The 27,047-nt window shown below is 35.3% G+C and overlaps 1 protein-coding gene across 1 annotated transcript; it reads right to left on the reverse strand.

Moving 5' to 3' along the window:
- Nucleotides 1-216: 216 nt before the first annotated feature.
- Nucleotides 217-18,286, reverse strand: LOC139250301 (uncharacterized; the record flags this gene model as incomplete). The annotated part of the gene is made up of 6 exons (XM_070872793.1): nucleotides 217-378; nucleotides 592-701; nucleotides 6,821-6,932; nucleotides 8,088-8,244; nucleotides 14,466-14,755; nucleotides 18,161-18,286. Coding segments are annotated over 6 exons (957 nt in total), but the record flags the coding sequence as incomplete, so codon positions are not given.
- Between the last annotated feature and the right edge of the window lie 8,761 nt (nucleotides 18,287-27,047).

Here is a 27,047-nt window from a genome sequence, read left to right on the forward strand (position 1 = left end):
CACACACACACAAATACAACACACAAACACACACACACAAATACACAAACACAACACACAAACACAAATACAACATACACACAAATACAACACATAAATACACACACAAATACACACATGCACACAAATACACACACACACAAATACGACAAATATACACACACAAATACACACACACAAATACAAAACAAAAATACACACACACAAATAAATACACACACACACACAAATACACACACACACAAACACACACACACAAATACACACAAATACACACACACACACATAAATACACACACACACACACAAATACAAAACACAAATACACACACACACAAATACACACACACACAATACGACACACACACACAAATACAACACACAAATACAACACACATACACAAATACAACACACAAATACACACACACACACAAATACAACACACAAACACAAATATACAAATACACACACACACACAAATACACAAATACACACACACACAGAAACACAAATACACACACAAATACAACACAAATACAGACAAATATAAAACATAAATACACACACAAACACACACACAAATACAACACACAAATACACACACACAAATACACACACACACACAAATACACACACACACAAATACACACACACACACAAATACACACACACACACAAATACACACACACACACAAATACAACACACAAATACACACACACAAATACAACACAACACACAAATACACACGCACACAAATACAGCACACAAATACACACGCACACAAATACAACACACACACAAACACAAATACAACACACACACAAATACAAACACAAATACAACACACACACAAATACAACACACAAATACACACACACACACAAATACAACATGCAAATACACACACACACAAATACATACACACACAAATACAACACATAAATACACACACAAATACACACATGCACACAAATACACACACACACACAAATACGACAAATATACACACACAAATACACACACACAAATACAAAACAAAAATACACACACACACAAATAAATACACACACACACAAATACACACACACACAAATACACACACACACAAATACACACACACATAAATACACACACACACAAATACAAAACACAAATACACACACACACACAATACGACACACACACACAAATACAACACACAAATACAACACACAAATACACACACACACACAAATACAACACAAACACAAATATACAAATACACACACACACACAAATACACAAATACACATACACAAATACACACACACACAGAAACACAAATACACACACAAATACACACACACAAATACAACACAAATACAGACAAATATAAAACATAAATACACACACAAATACACACACACAAATACAACACAAATACAGACAAATATAAAACATAAATACACACACAAATACACACACAAATACACACACAAATGCACACACAAATACACACACAAATACACACACACAAATACACACACACAAATACACACACAAATACACACACAACACACAAATACAACACACAAATACACACTCACACACAAATACGCACACACAAATACGCACACACACAAATACAATACACACACACACAAATACAACACACACACACACAAATACAACACACACACAAACACACACACATACAAATACACACACACACACACAAATACAACACACACACAAACACAAACACAAATACAACACACACACAAATACAAACACACACAAATACAACACGCAAATACACACACACAAATACATACACACACACACACAAATACAACACACAAACACACACACACACAAACACAACACACAAACACAAATACAACATACACACAAATACAACACATAAATACACACACAAATACACACATGCACACAAATACACACACACACAAATACAACAGACTAATATACACACACACAAATACACACACACAAATACAAAACAAAAATACACACACAAATAAATACACACACACACACAAATACACACACACACACAAATACAACACACAAATACACACACACACATACAACACACACAAATACACACACACACACAAATACAACACACACACAAATACAACACACACAAATACACACACACACAAATATACACAAATACACACACACACACATTCAACACACAAATACACAACACACAACACAGGTACACACACACACAAATACACACACACACAAATACACGCACACAAACATACACGCACACAAACATACACGCACACAAACATACACGCACACACACAAATACAACACACACACACACACACACAAATACAACACAAATACAGACAAATAGAAAACAAATACACACACAAATACACACACACACAAATACACATACACAAATACACACACACACAAATACACATACACACAAATACACACACACACATTCAACACACAAATACACAACACACAACACAGGTACACACACACACAAATACACGCACACACAAATACACGCACACACAAATACACGCACACAAACATACACGCACACACACACACAAATACAACACACACACACAAATACAACTCAAATACAGACAAATAGAAAACAAATACACACACACAAATACACATACAAAAATACACACACACACACAAATACACACACACACACAAATACAACACACAAATACAACACACACATACAACACACACACAAATATACAAATACACACACACACATTCAACACACAAATACACAACACACAACACAGGTACACACACACAAATACACGCACACACAAATACACGCACACAAACATACACGCACACACACACACAAATACAACACACACACACACACAAATACAACACAAATACAGACAAATAGAAAACAAATACACACACAAATACAACACAAATACAGACAAATAGAAAACAAATACACACACAAATACAACACAAATACAGACAAATAGAAAACAAATACACACACAAATACACACACACACAAATACACATACACAAATACACACACACACACAAATACACACACAAATACACACACACACACAAATACACACACAAATACACACACACACACAAATACAACACACAAATACACACACACACAAATACAACACACAAATACACACACACACAAATACAACACACACACAAATACACGCACACACAAATACACGCACACACACACACAAATACAACACACACACACACAAATACAACACACACACACACACAAATACAACACACACACACACAAATACACAAACACAACAAACAAACACAAATACAACACTCACACAAATACAACACACAAATACACACACAAATACAACACATACACACAAATACAACCACACACACACAAATACAACACGCAAATACACACACAAATACACACACACAAATAAACACACACACAAATACACACACACACACAAATACACACACACACACAAATACAACACAAAAACACCACACAAACACAACACACAAACACACACACACACACAAACACACACACACACAAACAGGCACACATACAAATAACATACAAACACACATACAACACACAAATACACACAAATACACACACACACACACACAAATATACAAATACACACACACTTCAACACAAATACACAACACACAACAGGTACACACACACACACACAAATACACACACACACAAACATACACGCACACACACACAAATACAACACACACACACACACACAAATACAGACAAATAGAAAACACATACACAGACAAATACACACACACAAATACACATACACAAATACACACACACAAATACAACACACAAATACACACACAAATACAACACACACACACAAATACAACACACACACACAAATACAACACACACACACAAATACAACACACAAACACAAATACAACACACAAACACACAAACACAAATACATGCACACAAACACACACATACACAAACATACACAAACACATACAAATAACACAAACACACACAAATACACAAACACAACAAACACAAATACAACACTCACAAATACAACACACAAATACACACACAAATACAACACACACACACAAATACAACACACACACACAAATACAACACACACACACAAATACAACACACACACACACACACACAAATACAACACACACACACACACACACAAATACAACACACACACACACAACACACAAACAACACACAAACAAATACATACACAAATACATGCACACAAACACACATACACAAACATACACAAACACATACAAATAACACAAACACACACAAATACACAAACACAACAAACACAAATACAACACACAAATACAACACACACACACAAATACAACACACACACACAACACACAAACAACACAAACACAAATACATACACAAATACATGCACACAAACACACACATACACAAACATACACAAACACATACAAATAACACAAACACACACACATACACACACACACAAATAACAAAAACACACACATACACACACACACAAATACACACACACAAATACAACACACAAACACACACACAAATACACAAACACAACACACAAATACACAAACACAACACACAAACACAAATACAACATACACACAAATACAACACATAAATACACACAAATACACACATGCACACAAATACATACACAAACACACATACAAATAACACAAACAGACACACATACACACACACAAATACACACACACAAATACACACACAAAAATAACACACACACACACAAATAACACAAACACAAATACAACACACAAATATACACACACACAAATACACAAACACAAATACAACACACACACACACACAAATACAACAGACAAATATACACACACACAAATACACGCACCCACACACAAATACACACACACACACAAATACACACACACACACAAATACACACACACATAAATACACACACACACACACAAATGCACACACACACACACAAATACAACACAAATACACACACACACAAATACAACACAAATACAACACACACACAAATACAACACAAATACAACACACAAATACACACACACACAAATACAACACACAAATACACACACACACAAATACAACGCACAAAAACACACACACACGCAACACACAAATACACACAAACACGCAACACACAAATACACACACACACATGCAACACACAAATACACACACACACAAATACACACACACAAATACACACACACACAAATACAGACAAATAGAAAACATAAATACACACAAATACACACACACAGAAATACACACAAATACACACACACAAATACACACACACACAAATACGCACACACAAATACACACTCACACACACAAATACACACTCACACACACAAATACACACACAAATACAACACACACACACACAAATATAACACACACAAACACACAAACACAAATACATACACACACACACAAATGCAACACACACAAATACATACACACACACACACACACACAAATACAACACACAAATACACACCCACACACAAATAACACACACACACACACAAATAACACACACACACACAACAATACAACACACACACACACAACACACAAACACAAATACATACACACAAATACATGCACACAAACACACACACATACAAATAACACAAACACTAATACAACACACACAAATGCAACACACAAATACACACACACACACAAATACAACACAAATACACACACAAATACAACACACAAATACACACACAAATACAACACACAAATACACACACACACACAAATACACACACACACACAAATACAACACACAAATACACACACACACAAATACAACACACAAATACACACACACACAAATACAACACACAAATACACACACACACAAATACAACACACAAATACACACACACAAATACAACACACAAATACACACACACACAAATACACACACACACAAATACACACACACACAAATACACACACACACAAATACAACACACACACACAAATACACACACAAATACAACACACACACACAAATACACACACAAATACAACACACACACACAAATACAACACACAAATACACACACACATACAACACACACAAATACACACACACACAAATACAACACACAAACACATACAACACGCACACAACACAAATACAACACGCACACAACACAAATACAACACGCACACAACACATAAATACACACAAACACACACACATACAAATACATACACTCACAAATACAACACACACATACAACATACAAACTCACAAACACAAATACATACACACAAATACACACACACACACATAAACACACAAATACAAATACACACACACAAATACAATACAAAAATACACAACAAAAATACACACACACACACAAATACAACACACAAATACACACACACACACACAAATACAACACACAAATACACACACACACACACAAACAACACGCAAATACAACACACAAACACACACACAAATACAATACAAAAATACACACACACACTCACAAATACAACACACAAATACACACACACACAAATACAACACACAAATACACACACACACACAAATACAACACACAAATACACACACACACACAAATACAACACACAAATACACACACACACACAAATACAACACACAAATACACACACACACACAAATACAACACACAAATACACACACACACACAAATACAACACACAAATACACACACACACAAATACAAAACACAAATACACACACACACACAAATACAAAACACAAATACACACACACACACAATACAACACACACACACAAATACAACACACAAATACAACACACACACACAAATACAACACACAAATACACACACACACACAAATACAACACACACACACAAATATACAAATACACACACAACACACAAATACACAACACACACACACACAGATACAACACACACACACACAGAAACACAAATACACACACAAATACACACACACAAATACAGACAAATATAAAACACAAATACACACAAATACACACACACAAATACACACACACAAATACACTCACACAAATACACACACACAAATACGCACACACAAATAAACACACACAAATACGCACACACAAATACACACACACACAAATACAACACACACACAAATACAACACACACACACAACACAAACACAAATACATACACACAAATACATGCACACAAACACACACACATACAAATAACACAAACACTAATACAACACACACACACACAAATGCAACACACACACAAATACAACACACAAATACACACCCACACACAAATACACACACACACACACAAATACACACACACACACACACATACAAATACACACACACACACAAATACAACACACACACAAACACAAATACAACACACACACAAATACAACACACACACAAATACAACACACACAAATACAACACACACAAATACAACACACAAATACACACACACACACAAATACACACACACACAAATACAACACGCAAATACACACACACACAAATACATACACACACACAAATACACACACACACAAATACACACACACACACACACAAATACAACACACAAACACACACACACACAAATACACAAACACAACACACAAACACAAATACAACATACACACAAATACAACACATAAATACACACACAAATACACACATGCACACAAATACACACACACACAAATACAACACACAAACACATACAACATACACACACAAATACACACACACAAACAACACATACACACACAAATACACACACACAAACACAACACACAAAGAACACACAAATACAACACATAAATACACACAAACGCACACAAATACACACAAACGCACACAAATACACACAAACGCACACAAATACACACACGCACAGAAATACACACACACAAATACAACACATACAAACACACACACACAAATACACACACACAAATACACACACACAAATACACACACACACACAAATACACACACACACAAACAAAAATACACACACACACACACACAAATACACACACACACACAAATACACACACACACACAAATACACACACAAATACACACACACACAAATACACACAAATACACACACAAATACACAGACACACAAATACAAATACACACACAAATATACACACACAAATATACACACACAAATACAACACACACACACAAATACACACACACAAATACACACACACAAATACACACACACAAATACAACACACAAACACATACAACATACACACACAAATACACACACACAAACACAACACATACACACACAAATACACAAATACAACACACAAATACACACACACACACAAATACAACACACAAATACACACACACACAAATACAACACACAAATACACACACACACACAAATACAACACACAAATACACACACACACACAAATACAACACACAAATACACACTCACACACAAATACACACACACAAATACGCACACACAAATAAACACACAAATACGCACACAAATAAACAAACACACACACACACAAATACAACACACACACACAACACACAAACACAAATACATACACACAAATACATGCACACAAACACACACACATACAAATAACACAAACACAAATGCAACACACACACAAATACACACACACACAAATACAACACACACAAACACAAATACAACACACACAAACACAAACACAAATACAACACACACACAAATACAACACACACAAATACAACACACAAATACACACACACACACACAAATACACACACACACAAATACAACACGCAAATACACACACACACAAATACATACACACACACAAATACACACACAAATACAACACACAAACACACACACACAAATACACAAACACAACACACAAACACAAATACAACATACACACAAATACAACACATACACACACACACAAATACAACAGACAAATATACACACACACAAATACACACACACACAAATACAAAACAAAAATACACACACACACAAATAAATACACACACACACACAAATACACACACACACACAAATACACACACACACACAAATACAACTATACAAATACACACACACAAATACACAAATACACATACACAAATACACAAACACACAACACACACACACAAATACAACACACACACACACAAATACAACACACACACAAATACAACACACACACACACAGAAACACATAAATACACACACAAATACATACAACACAAATACAGACAAATATAAAACATAAATACACACACAAATACACACACAAATACACACACACAAATACAACACACAAATACACACACACACACAAATACAACACACAAATACACACACACACACAAATACAACACACAAATACACACACACACACAAATACAACACACAAATACAAATACAACACACAAATACAACACACAAATACACACTCACACACAAATACACACACACAAATACGCACACACAAATAAACACACACAAATATGCACACAAATAAACACACACAAATACGCACACACAAATAAACACACACAAATACACACACACACAAATACAACACACACACACACACAAATACAACACACACACACACACAAATACAACACACACACACACAAATACAACACACACACACACAAATACAACACACACACACAACACACAAACACAAATACATACACACAAATACATGCACACAAACACACACACACATACAAATAACACAAACACTAATACAACACACACACACAAATGCAACACACACACAAATACAACACACAAATACACACCCACACACAAATACACACACACACACAAATACACACACACACACAAATACACACACACACACAAATAACACAAACACACAAATAACACAAACACACACACACAAATAACACAAACACACAAACACACACATACAAATACACACACACACACAAATACAACACACACACAAACACAAACACAAAACACACACAAATACAAACACAAATACAACACACACACAAATACACACACACACAAATACAACACGCAAATACACACACACACACACAAATACATACACACACAAATACAAAACAAAAATACACACACACACAAATAAATACACACACACAAATACACACAAATACACACACACACACAAATACAACACACACACACAAATACACGCGCACACACACACAAATACACACACACACACAAATACACACAAATACAACACACAAATACACACACACACACACAAATACAACTATACAAATACACACACACAAATACACATACACAAATACACAAACACAACACACACACACACAAATACAACACACACACAGAAACACATAAATACACACACAAATACATACAACACAAATACAGACAAATATAAAACATAAATACACACACAAATACACACACAAATACACACACACAAATACAACACACACACACAAATACAACACACAAACACAAATACAACACACAAATACAACACACAAATACACACTCACACACAAATACACACACACAAATACGCACACACAAATAAACACACACAAATACGCACACACAAATAAACACACACAAATACACACACACACAAATACAACACAAACACACACACACACAAATACAACACACACACACACAAATACAACACACACACACAACACACAAACACAAATACATACACACAAATACATGCACACAAACACACACACACAAACACTAATACAACACACACACACAAATGCAACACACACACAAATACAACACACAAATACACACCCACACACAAATACACACACACACACAAATACACACACACACACAAATAACACAAACACACACACACAAATAACACAAACACACAAACACACACACATACAAATACACACACACACACAAATACAACACACACACAAACACAAACACAACACACACACAAATACAAACACAAATACAACACACACACAAATACACACACACACAAATACAACACACAAATACAACACACACACAAAAATACAACACGCACACAAATACAACACGCAAATACACACACACACAAATACATACACACACACACACAAATACAACACACAAACACAAATACACACACAACACACACACACAAATACACACACACACAAATACAAAACAAAAATACACACAAATAAATACACACACACACAAATACACACAAATACACACACACACAAATACACACACACAAATACACACAAATACACAAATACAACACACACACACACAAATACACGCGCACACACACACAAATACACACACACACAAATACAACACACAAATACAACACACAAATACACACACACACACACAAATACAACACACAAATACACACACACACACAAATACAACACACAAATACACACACACACACACAAATACCACACAAATACACACACACACACACAAATACCACACAAATACACACACACACACACAAATACACAAATACAACACACAAATACACACACACACAAATACACACACACACACAAATACACACACACACACACAAATACACACACACAAATACACACACATACAAATACAACACACACAAATACAACACACACAAATACAACACACACACAAATACAACACACACACAAATACAACACACAAACACAACATACACAAATACAACACGCACACAACACACAAATACAACACGCACACAACACACAAATACAACACGCTCACAACACACAAATACAACACGCACACAACACATAAATACACACACACAAACACACACACACACACAAATACACACAAATACATACACACTCACAAATACAACACACACAACATACAAACTCACAAACACAAATACATACACACAAGTACACACACACACACAAACACACACACACAAATACAAATACACACACACACAAATACAATACAAAAATACACAACAAAAATACACACACACACACACACAAATACAACACACAAATACACACACACAAATACAACACACAAATACACACACACACACAAAAACAACACACAAATACAACACACAAATACACACACACACACACACAAATACAATACAAAAATACACACACACAAATACAATACAAAAATACACACAAATACAATACAAAAATACACACACACACACACTCACAAATACAACACAAATACACACACACACACACAAAACACAAATACACACACACAAATACACACACACACACAAATACAACACACAAATACAACACACACACACACAAATACAACACACAAATACACACACACACACAAATACAACACACAAACACATACAACATACACAAATACAACACACAAATACACACACACAAGTACAACACACAAACACATACAACATGCACACAACACACAAACACAACACACAAATACATACACACACAAACACAACACACAAACACACAAATACACACACACACAAATACACACACACACACAAATACACACACAAATACACACACACACAAATACAACACACACAAATACAACACACACAAATACACACACACACACAAATACAACACACACAAATACACACACACACACAAATACACACACACACAAATACAACACACAAATACACACACACACACAAATACACACACACAAATACAACACACAAACACAACACACAAACACAACATACACAAATACAACACGCACACAACACACAAATACAACACGCACACAACACACAAATACAACACGCTCACAACACAAATACAACACGCACACAACACATAAATACACACACAAACACACACACACACAAATACACACAAATACATACACACTCACAAATACAACACACACAACATACAAACTCACAAACACAAATACATACACACAAATACACACACACACAAACACAAATACACACACACACAAATACAATACAAAAATACACAACAAAAATACACACACACACACACAAATACAACACACAAATACACACACAAATACAACACACAAATACACACACACACACAAAAACAACACACAAATACAACACACAAACACACACACACACACAAATACAATACAAAAATACACACACACAAATACAATACAAAAATACACACAAATACAATACAAAAATACACACACACACTCACAAATACAACACAAATACACACACACACACACAAAACACAAATACACACACACACAAATACACACACACACAATACAACACACACACACAAATACAACACACAAATACAACACACACACACACAAATACAACACACAAATACACACACACACACAAATACAACACACAAACACATACAACATACACAAATACAACACACAAATACACACACACACACAAGTACAACACACACACACAAATACAACACACAAACACATACAACATACACAAATACAACACACAAATACACACACACAAGTACAACACACAAACACATACAACACGCACACAACACACAAACACAACACACAAATACATACACACACAAACACAACACACAAACACACAAATACACACGCACACAAATACACACATGCAAACACACAAATACAACACACAAATACACACATGCAAACACACAAATACAACACACAAATACACACACACACAATACAACACACACACACAAAACAACACACAAATACAACACACACACACACAAATACAACACACAAATACACACACACACACAAATACCACACAAATACACACACACACAAATACAACACACAAATACACACACACACACAAATACAACACACAAATACACACACACACAAATACAACACACAAACACATACAACATACACAAATACAACACACAAATACACACACACACACAAATACAACACACAAACACATACAACATACACAAATACAACACACAAATACACACACACACACATACAACATACACAAATACAACACACAAATACACACACACAAGTACAACACACAAACACATACAACACGCAAACACACAAATACAACACGCACACAACACACAAACACAACACACAAATACACACAAATACACACGCACACAAATACACACACAAATACACACACGCAAACACAACACACAAAACACACAAATACAACACATAAATACGCACACAAATACACACAAATACACAAATACACACAAACGCACACAAATACAGACACGCACAGAAATACACACACACAAATACCACACACACAAATACACACACACACACACAAATACACACACACACACAAATACACACACACACACAAATACACACACACACACAAATACACACACACACACAAATACACACACACACACAAATACACACACACAAATACACACAAATACACACACACACACAAATACACACACAAATACACACACACACACAAATACAACACACAAATACACACAGACACACAAATACACACAGACACACAAATACAAATACACACACACAAATATACACACACAAATATACACACACAAATACATACACACAAATACAACACACACACAAATACACACGCACACACAAATACACACACACACAAATACACACACACAAATACAACACACAAACACATACAACATACACACACAAATACACACACACAAACACAACACATACACACACAAATACACACACACAAATACAACACACAAATACACACACACACACAAATACAACACACAAATACACACACACACACAAATACAACACACAAATACACACACACACACAAATACAACACACAAATACACACACACAAATAAACACACAAATACGCACACACAAATAAACAAACACACACACACACACAAATACAACACACACACACAAATACAACACACACACAACACACAAACACAAATACATACACACAAATACATGCACACAAACACACACACATACACACACACACACAAATACAACACAAATACACACACACACAAATACAACACAAATACACACACACACAAATACAACACACAAAAACACACACACGCGCAACACACAAATACACGCAAACACGCAACACACAAATACACACACACACATGCAACACACAAATACATACACACACAAATACATACACACTCACAAATACATACAGACATACAACACACAAATACACACACAAACACACACACAAATACAAACACACACACAAACACACACACAAATACAACACACAAATACACACACACACAAATACACACACACACACACAAATACACAAACACAACAAACAAACACAAATACAACACACACACACACAAATACAACCACACACACACAAATACAACACGCAAATACACACACACAAATACACACACACAAACACAAATACAACACACAAACACACATACAACACACAAACACACATACAACACACAAACACACATACAACACAAATACACACACACACACAAATACACAGACACAAATACAACACACAAATACAACACAACCACAAATACACATAAATACACACACACAAATACACATAAATACACACACACAAATACACATAAATACACACACACAAATACACATAAATACACACACACAAATACACATAAATACACACACACAAATACACATAAATACACACACACAAATACAACACACATAAATACACACACAAATACAACACACATACACAAATATACAAATACACACACACACACAAATACACAAATACACATACACAAACACACATACAACACACAAATACACATACACAAACACACATACAACACACAAATACACAACACACAACACAGATACACACACACACACAAATACACACACACAAATACACACACACACAAACACAAATACACACACAAATACAACACAAATACAGACAAATAGAAAACATAAATACACACACAAATACACACACACACAGAAATACACACAAATACACACACAAATACAACACAAATACACATAAATACACACACAAATACACACATACACAAATATACAAATACACACACACACACAAATACACAAATACACACACACATACACAAATACACACACACATACAACACACAAATACACACACACACAAATACACACACAAACACACAAATACACACATACACACACACACATACACAACACACACATACAGAAACACATAAATACACACACAAATACACACACAAATACAACACAAATAGAAAACATAAATACACACACACATACACACACACACAAATACACACACAAATACACACACACACACAAATACACACACACACAAATACACACACAAATACACCACACAAATACAACACACAAATACAACACACAAATACACACACACAAATACACACACACACACACACAAATACAACACACACACACACACAAATACAACACACACACACACAAATACAACACACACACACACACAAATACAACACACACACACACAAATACAACACACACACACACAAATACAACAACACAACAAACAAACACAAATACAACACAAATACACACACACACAAATACAACCACACACACAAATACAACACAAAAACACAACACACAAACAACACACAAACACACAAACAGGCACACATACAAGTAACATACAAACACACATACAACACACAAATACACACAAATACACACACACACAAATATACAAATACACACACAAATACACACACACACACATTCAACACACAAATGCACAACACACAACACAGGTACACACACAAATACACACACACAAACATACACGCACACAAACATACACGCACACAAACATACACGCACACACACACACAAATACAACACACACACACACAAATACAACACAAATACAGACAAATAGAAAACATAAATACACACACAAATACACACACACAAATACACACACACACAAATACACACACACAAATACACACACACACACACAAATACAACACACAAATACACACACACAAATACACACACACACAAATACAACACACAAATACACACACACAAATACACATACACAAATACACACACACACAAATACAACACACAAATACACACACACACACACACACACAAACACACACACACACAAATACAACACACAAATACAAATACAACACACAAATACAACACACACACAAATACAACACACAAATACAACACACACACACAAATACAACACACACACACAAATACAACACACACACACAAATACAACACACAAACAACACACAAACACAAATACATGCACACATACACACATACACAAACACATACAAATAACACAAACACACAAATACACAAACACAACAAACACAAATACAACACTCACACAAATACAACACACAAATACAACACACACACACAAATACAACACACACACACACAAACACACAAACAACACACAAACACAAATACATACACACAAATACATGCACACAAACACACACATACACAAACATACACAAACACATACAAATAACACAAACACACACACATACACACACACACAAATAACAAAAACACACACACATACACAAATAACAAAAACACACACACATACACACACACACACAAATACAACACACAAATACACACACAAATACAAACACACACAAATACACACACAAACACAACACACAAATACACACACACACACAAATACAACACGCAAATACACACACAAATACACAAACACAACACACAAACACAAATACAACATACACACAAATACAACACATAAATACACACAAATACACACATGCACACAAATACATACACACAAACAACACAGACACACATACACACACACACAAATACACGCACACAAATACACGCACACAAATACACGCACACACACACACAAATACACGCACACAAATACACGCACACACACACACAAACACACACACAAATACACACACACACAAATACACACACACACACAAATGCACACGCACACACAAATGCACACGCACACACAAATGCACACACAAATACACACACAAATGCACACACACAAATACACACACACACAAATACACACACACAAATACACACACACACACAAATACAACACAAATACACACACACACACAAATACAACACAAATACACACACACACAAATACAACACAAATACACACACGCACACACAAATACAACACAAATACACACACACACACAAATACAACACAAATACACACACACACACACAAATACAACACAAATACACACACACACAAATACAACACAAATACACACACACACAAATACAACACAAATACACACACACACACAAATACAACACAAATACACACACACACACAAATACAACACACAAATACACACACACACACAAATACAACACACAAATACACACACACACACAAATACAACACACAAATACACACACACACAAATACAACACACAAATACACACACACACAAATACAACACACAAATACACACAAATACAACACACAAATACACACACACACAAATACAACACACAAATACACACACACACAAATACAACGCACAAAAACACACACACACGCAACACACAAATACACGCAAACACGCAACACACAAATGCAACACACAAATGCACACACACACAAATACACACACACAAATACACACACACACACAAATACACACACACACACAAATACAACACAAATACACACACACACACACAAATACAACACAAATACACACACACACAAATACAACACAAATACACACACACACAAATACAACACAAATACACACACACACACAAATACAACACAAATACACACACACACACAAATACAACACAAATACACACACACACAAATACAACACAAATACACACACACACAAATACAACACACAAAAACACACACACGCAACACACAAATACACGCAAACACGCAACACACAAATACACACACACACATGCAACACACAAATACATACACACACAAATACATACACACTCACAAATACATACAGACATACAACACACAAATACACACACACACAAACACACACACAAATACAAACACACACACAAATACAACACACAAATACACACACACAAATACACACACACACACACAAATACAACACACAAATACACACACACACAAATACAACACAAACACACACAAATACAACACACAAATACACACACACACACACATACAACACATAAACACACTCACAAAAACACACACACAAATACACACAAATACACACACACAAATACAACACACAAATACACACACACACACACAAATACATACAACATACACAAATACAACACGCACACAACACACAAATACACACACACACAAACACAACACACAAACGCACAAATACAACACATAAGTACACACACAAACACACAAATACACACGCACACAAATACACACAAATACACACACAAACTCAACACACAAACACAACACATAAATACACACACAAATACACACATGCACACAAATACACCACAAATACACACACACACAAATACAAACACACACACAAATACAACACACACACAAATACAACACACACACACACATACAACACACACACACAAATACAACACACACACACAAATACAACACACACACACAAATACAACACACACACAAATACAACACACACACAAATACAACACACACAAACAAATACAACACAAACAAATACACACACAAATTCAACACACACACACAAATACAAGTACAACACACACACAAATACAAGTACAACACACACACACACAAATACAACACACACACACAAACACAAACACACACAAATACAACACACACACACAAATACACCACACACACACAAATACAACACACAAATACACACACACAAATACACACACACAAATACAACACACAAATACAACACACAAATACAACACACAAATACAACACACACACACAAATACAACACACACACAAATACAACACACACACACAAACACAAACACACACAAATACAACACACACACACAAATACAACACACACACACAAATACAACACACAAATACACACACACAAATACAACACACAAATACAACACACAAATACAACACACAAATACAACACACAAATACAACACACACACACAAATACAACACACACACAAATACAACACACACAAATACAACACACAAATACAACACACACACACAAATACAACACACAAATACAACACACAAATAAATACAACACACAAATACAACACACACACACAAATACAACACACAAATACAACACACACACACAAATACAACACACAAATACAACACACACACACAAATACAACACACAAACAACACACAAACACAAATACATGCACACATACACACACACATACAAATAACACAAACACACAAATACACAAACACAACAAACACAAATACAACACTCACACAAATACAACACACACACACAAATACAACACACACACAAACACACAAACACCACACAAACACAAATACATACACACAAATACATGCACACAAACACACACATACACAAACATACACAAACATACACAAACACATACAAATAACACAAACACACACACATACACACACACACAAATAACAAAAACACACACAAACAAAAACACACACACACACACACACACAAACAAAAACACACACACACACACACACACAAATACAACACACAAATACAAACACACACACAAATACACACACAAACACAACACACAAATACACACACACACACAAATACAACACGCAAATACACACACACAAATACAACACACAAACACACACACAAATACAACACACACACACAAATACAACACACACACAAATACAACACACACACACAAACACAAACACACACAAATACAACACACACACACAAATACAACACACACACACAAATACAACACACACACACAAATACAACACACAAATACACACACACAAATACAACACACAAATACAACACACACACACAAATACAACACACACACAAATACAACACACACACAAATACAACACACAAATAAATACAACACACAAATACAACACACACACACAAATACAACACACAAATACAACACACACACACAAATACAACACACAAATACAACACACACACACAAATACAACACACAAACAACACACAAACACAAATACATGCACACATACACACACACATACAAATAACACAAACACACAAATACACAAACACAACAAACACAAATACAACACTCACACAAATACAACACACACACACAAATACAACACACACACAAACACACAAACACCACACAAACACAAATACATACACACAAATACATGCACACAAACACACACATACACAAACATACACAAACATACACAAACACATACAAATAACACAAACACACACACATACACACACACACAAATAACAAAAACACACACACAAACAAAAACACACACACACACACACAAACAAAAACACACACACACACACACACACAAATACAACACACAAATACAAACACACACACAAATACACACACAAACACAACACACAAATACACACACACACACAAATACAACACGCAAATACACACACACAAATACAACACACAAACACACACACAAATACACAAACAACACACAAACACAAATACAACATACACACAAATACAACACATAAATACACACAAATACACACATGCACACAAATACATACACACAAACAACACAAACAGACACATACACACACACACACAAATACCACACACACAAATACAACACACACAAATACAACACACACACACACACAAATACAACACACACACACAAATACAACACACACACACAAATACAACACACACACACACACACACAAATACAACACACACACACACACAAATACAACACACACACACAAATACAACACACACACACAAATACAACACACACACACACAAATACAACACACACACACACAAATACAACACACACACACACAAATACAACACACACACACAAATACACAAACACAACAAACAAACACAAATACAACACAAATACACACACACACAAATACAACCACACACACAAATACACACACACAAATACAACACAAAAACACAACACACAAACACAACACACAAACAGGCACACATACAAGTAACATACAAACACACATACAACACACAAATACACACAAATACACACACACACAAATATACAAATACACACACAAATACACACACACACACATTCAACACACAAATGCACAACACAACACAGGTACACACACAAATACACACACACAAACATACACGCACACAAACATACACGCACACAAACATACACGCACACACACACACAAATACAACACACACACACACAAATACAACACAAATACAGACAAATAGAAAACATAAATACACACACAAATACACACACACACAAATACACACACACAAACACAAATACAACACACAAATACACACACACAAATACACATACACAAATACACACACACACAAATACAACACACAAATACACACACACAAATACACACACACAAATACAACACACAAATACACACACACACACACACCACACACACACAAATACAACACACAAATACAACACACACACACAAATACAACACACAAATACAACACACACACACACAAATACAACACACAAATACAACACACACACACAAATACAACACACACACACAAATACAACACACACACACAAATACAACACACAAACAACACACAAACACAAATACATGCACACATACACACATACACAAACACATACAAATAACACAAACACACAAATACACAAACACAACAAACACAAATACAACACTCACACAAATACAACACACAAATACAACACACACACACAAATACAACACACACACACACAAACACACAAACAACACACAAACACAAATACATACACACAAATACATGCACACAAACACACACATACACAAACATACACAAACACATACAAATAACACAAACACACACACATACACACACACACAAATAACAAAAACACACACACATACACAAATAACAAAAACACACACACATACACACACACACAAATACAACACACAAATACACACACAAATACAAACACACACAAATACACACACAAACACAACACACAAATACACACACACACACAAATACAACACGCAAATACACACACACACAAATACACACACACACAAATACAACACACAAACACACACACAAATACACAAACACAACACACAAACACAAATACAACATACACACAAATACAACACATAAATACACACAAATACACACATGCACACAAATACATACACACAAACAACACAAACAGACACACATACACACACACACACAAATACATACACGCACCCACACACAAATACACACACACACAAATACACACACACACAAATACACGCACACAAATACACGCACACAAATACACGCACACAAATACACGCACACAAATACACGCACACAAATACACGCACACAAATACACGCACACAAATACACGCACACAAATACAACACAAATACACACACACACACAAATACAACACAAATACACACACACACAAATACAACACAAATACACACACACACACAAATACAACACACAAATACACACACACACACAAATACAACACACAAATACACACACACACACAAATACAACACACAAATACACACACACACAAATACAACACACAAATACACACAAATACAACACACAAATACACACAAATACAACACACAAATACACACACACACAAATACAACGCACAAAAACACACACACACGCAACACACAAATACACGCAAACACGCAACACACAAATGCAACACACAAATGCACACACACACACACAAATACACACACACACACACAAATACACACACACAAATAAATACACACACACACACAAATACAACACAAATACACACACACACACAAATACACACACACACAAATACAACACAAATACACACACACACAAATACAACACAAATACACACACACACAAATACAACACAAATACACACACACACAAATACAACACAAATACACACACACACACAAATACAACACAAATACACACACACACAAATACAACACACAAAAACACACACACACGCAACACACAAATACACGCAAACACGCAACACACAAATACACACACACACATGCAACACACAAATACATACACACACAAATACATACACACTCACAAATACATACACACTCACAAATACATACAGACATACAACACACAAATACACACACACACAAATACAAACACACACACACAAACACACACACACAAATACAACACACAAATACACACACACAAATACACACACACACACAAATACAACACACAAATACACACACACACAAATACAACACAAACACACACAAATACAACACACAAATACACACACACACACATACAACACATAAACACACTCACAAAAACACACACACAAATACACACAAATACACACACACACACAAATACACACACACACACAAATACAACACACAAATACACACACACACACACAAATACATACAACATACACAAATACAACACGCACACAACACACAAATACACACACACACAAACACAACACACAAACGCACAAATACAACACATAAGTACACACACAAACACACAAATACACACGCACACAAATACACACAAATACACACACAAACTCAACACACAAACACAACACATAAATACACACACAAATACACACATGCACACAAATACACCACAAATACACACACACACAAATACAAACACACACACAAATACAACACACACACAAATACAACACACACACACACATACACATACAACACACACACACAAATACAACACACACACACAAATACAACACACACACACAAATACAACACACACACAAATACAACACACACAAACAAATACAACACAAACAAATACACACACAAATTCAACACACACACACAAATACAAGTACAACACACACACAAATACAAGTACAACACACACACACACAAATACAACACACACACAAACACAAACACACACAAATACAACACACACACACAAATACACCACACACACACAAATACACACAACACACACAAATACACACAACACAAATACACCACACACAAATACAACACACACACACATACAACACACACACAAATACACAACACACACACACAAACAAACACACACACACACACACACAAATACAACACACACACAAATACAAGTACAACACACACACACACAAATACAACACACACACACACAAATACAACACACACACAAATACAACCACACACAAATACACCACACACACACACAAAAATACACCACACACACACACAAATACACCACACACACACAAATACACACAACACACACAAATACACACAACACACACAAATACACACAACACACACAAATACACACAACACAAATACACCACACACAAATACAACACACACACACATACAACACACACACAAATACACAACACACACACACACAAACAAACACACACACACACACACACACAAATACAACACACACACAAATACAAGTACAACACACACACACACAAATACAACACACACACAAATACAACACACACACAAATACAACCACACACAAATACACCACACACACACACAAAAATACACCACACACACACACAAATACACCACACACACACAAATACACACAACACACACAAATACACACAACACAAATACACCACACACAAATACACAAGACACACACAAACACAACACACACAAATACAACACACACACACATACAACACACACACAAATACACAACACACACACACACACAAATACACACACACACAAATACAACACACAAATACACACACACACAAATACAACACACAAATACACACACACACAAATACAACACACAAATACACACACACAAATACAACACACAAATACAACACACAAATATAACACACACACACAAATACAACACACACACAAATACAACACACAAATACAACACACACACAAATACAACACACAAATACAACACACACACACAAATACAACACACAAATACAACACACACACAAATACAACACACAAATACAACACACACACAAATACAACACACAAATACAACACACACAAATACAACACACAAATACAACACACACACACAAATACAACACACAAATACAACACACACACACAAATACAACACACAAATACAACACACACACACAAATACAACACACACACACAAATACAACACACAAACAACACACAAACACAAATACATGCACACATACACACATACACAAACACATACAAATAACACAAACACACAAATACACAAACACAACAAACACAAATACAACACTCACACAAATACAACACACAAATACAACACACACACACAAATACAACACACACACACACAAACACACAAACACCACACAAACACAAATACATACACACAAATACATGCACACAAACACACACATACACAAACATACACAAACACATACAAATAACACAAACACACACACATACACACACACACAAATAACAAAAACACACACACACACACACAAACAAAAACACACACACACACACAAACAACAAAAACACACACACACACACACAAATACAACACACAAATACAAACACACAC

Source organism: Pristiophorus japonicus, unplaced genomic scaffold (assembly GCF_044704955.1).
Source record: "Pristiophorus japonicus isolate sPriJap1 unplaced genomic scaffold, sPriJap1.hap1 HAP1_SCAFFOLD_368, whole genome shotgun sequence".
In the NCBI taxonomy this organism is placed as follows: domain Eukaryota; kingdom Metazoa; phylum Chordata; class Chondrichthyes; family Pristiophoridae; genus Pristiophorus; species Pristiophorus japonicus.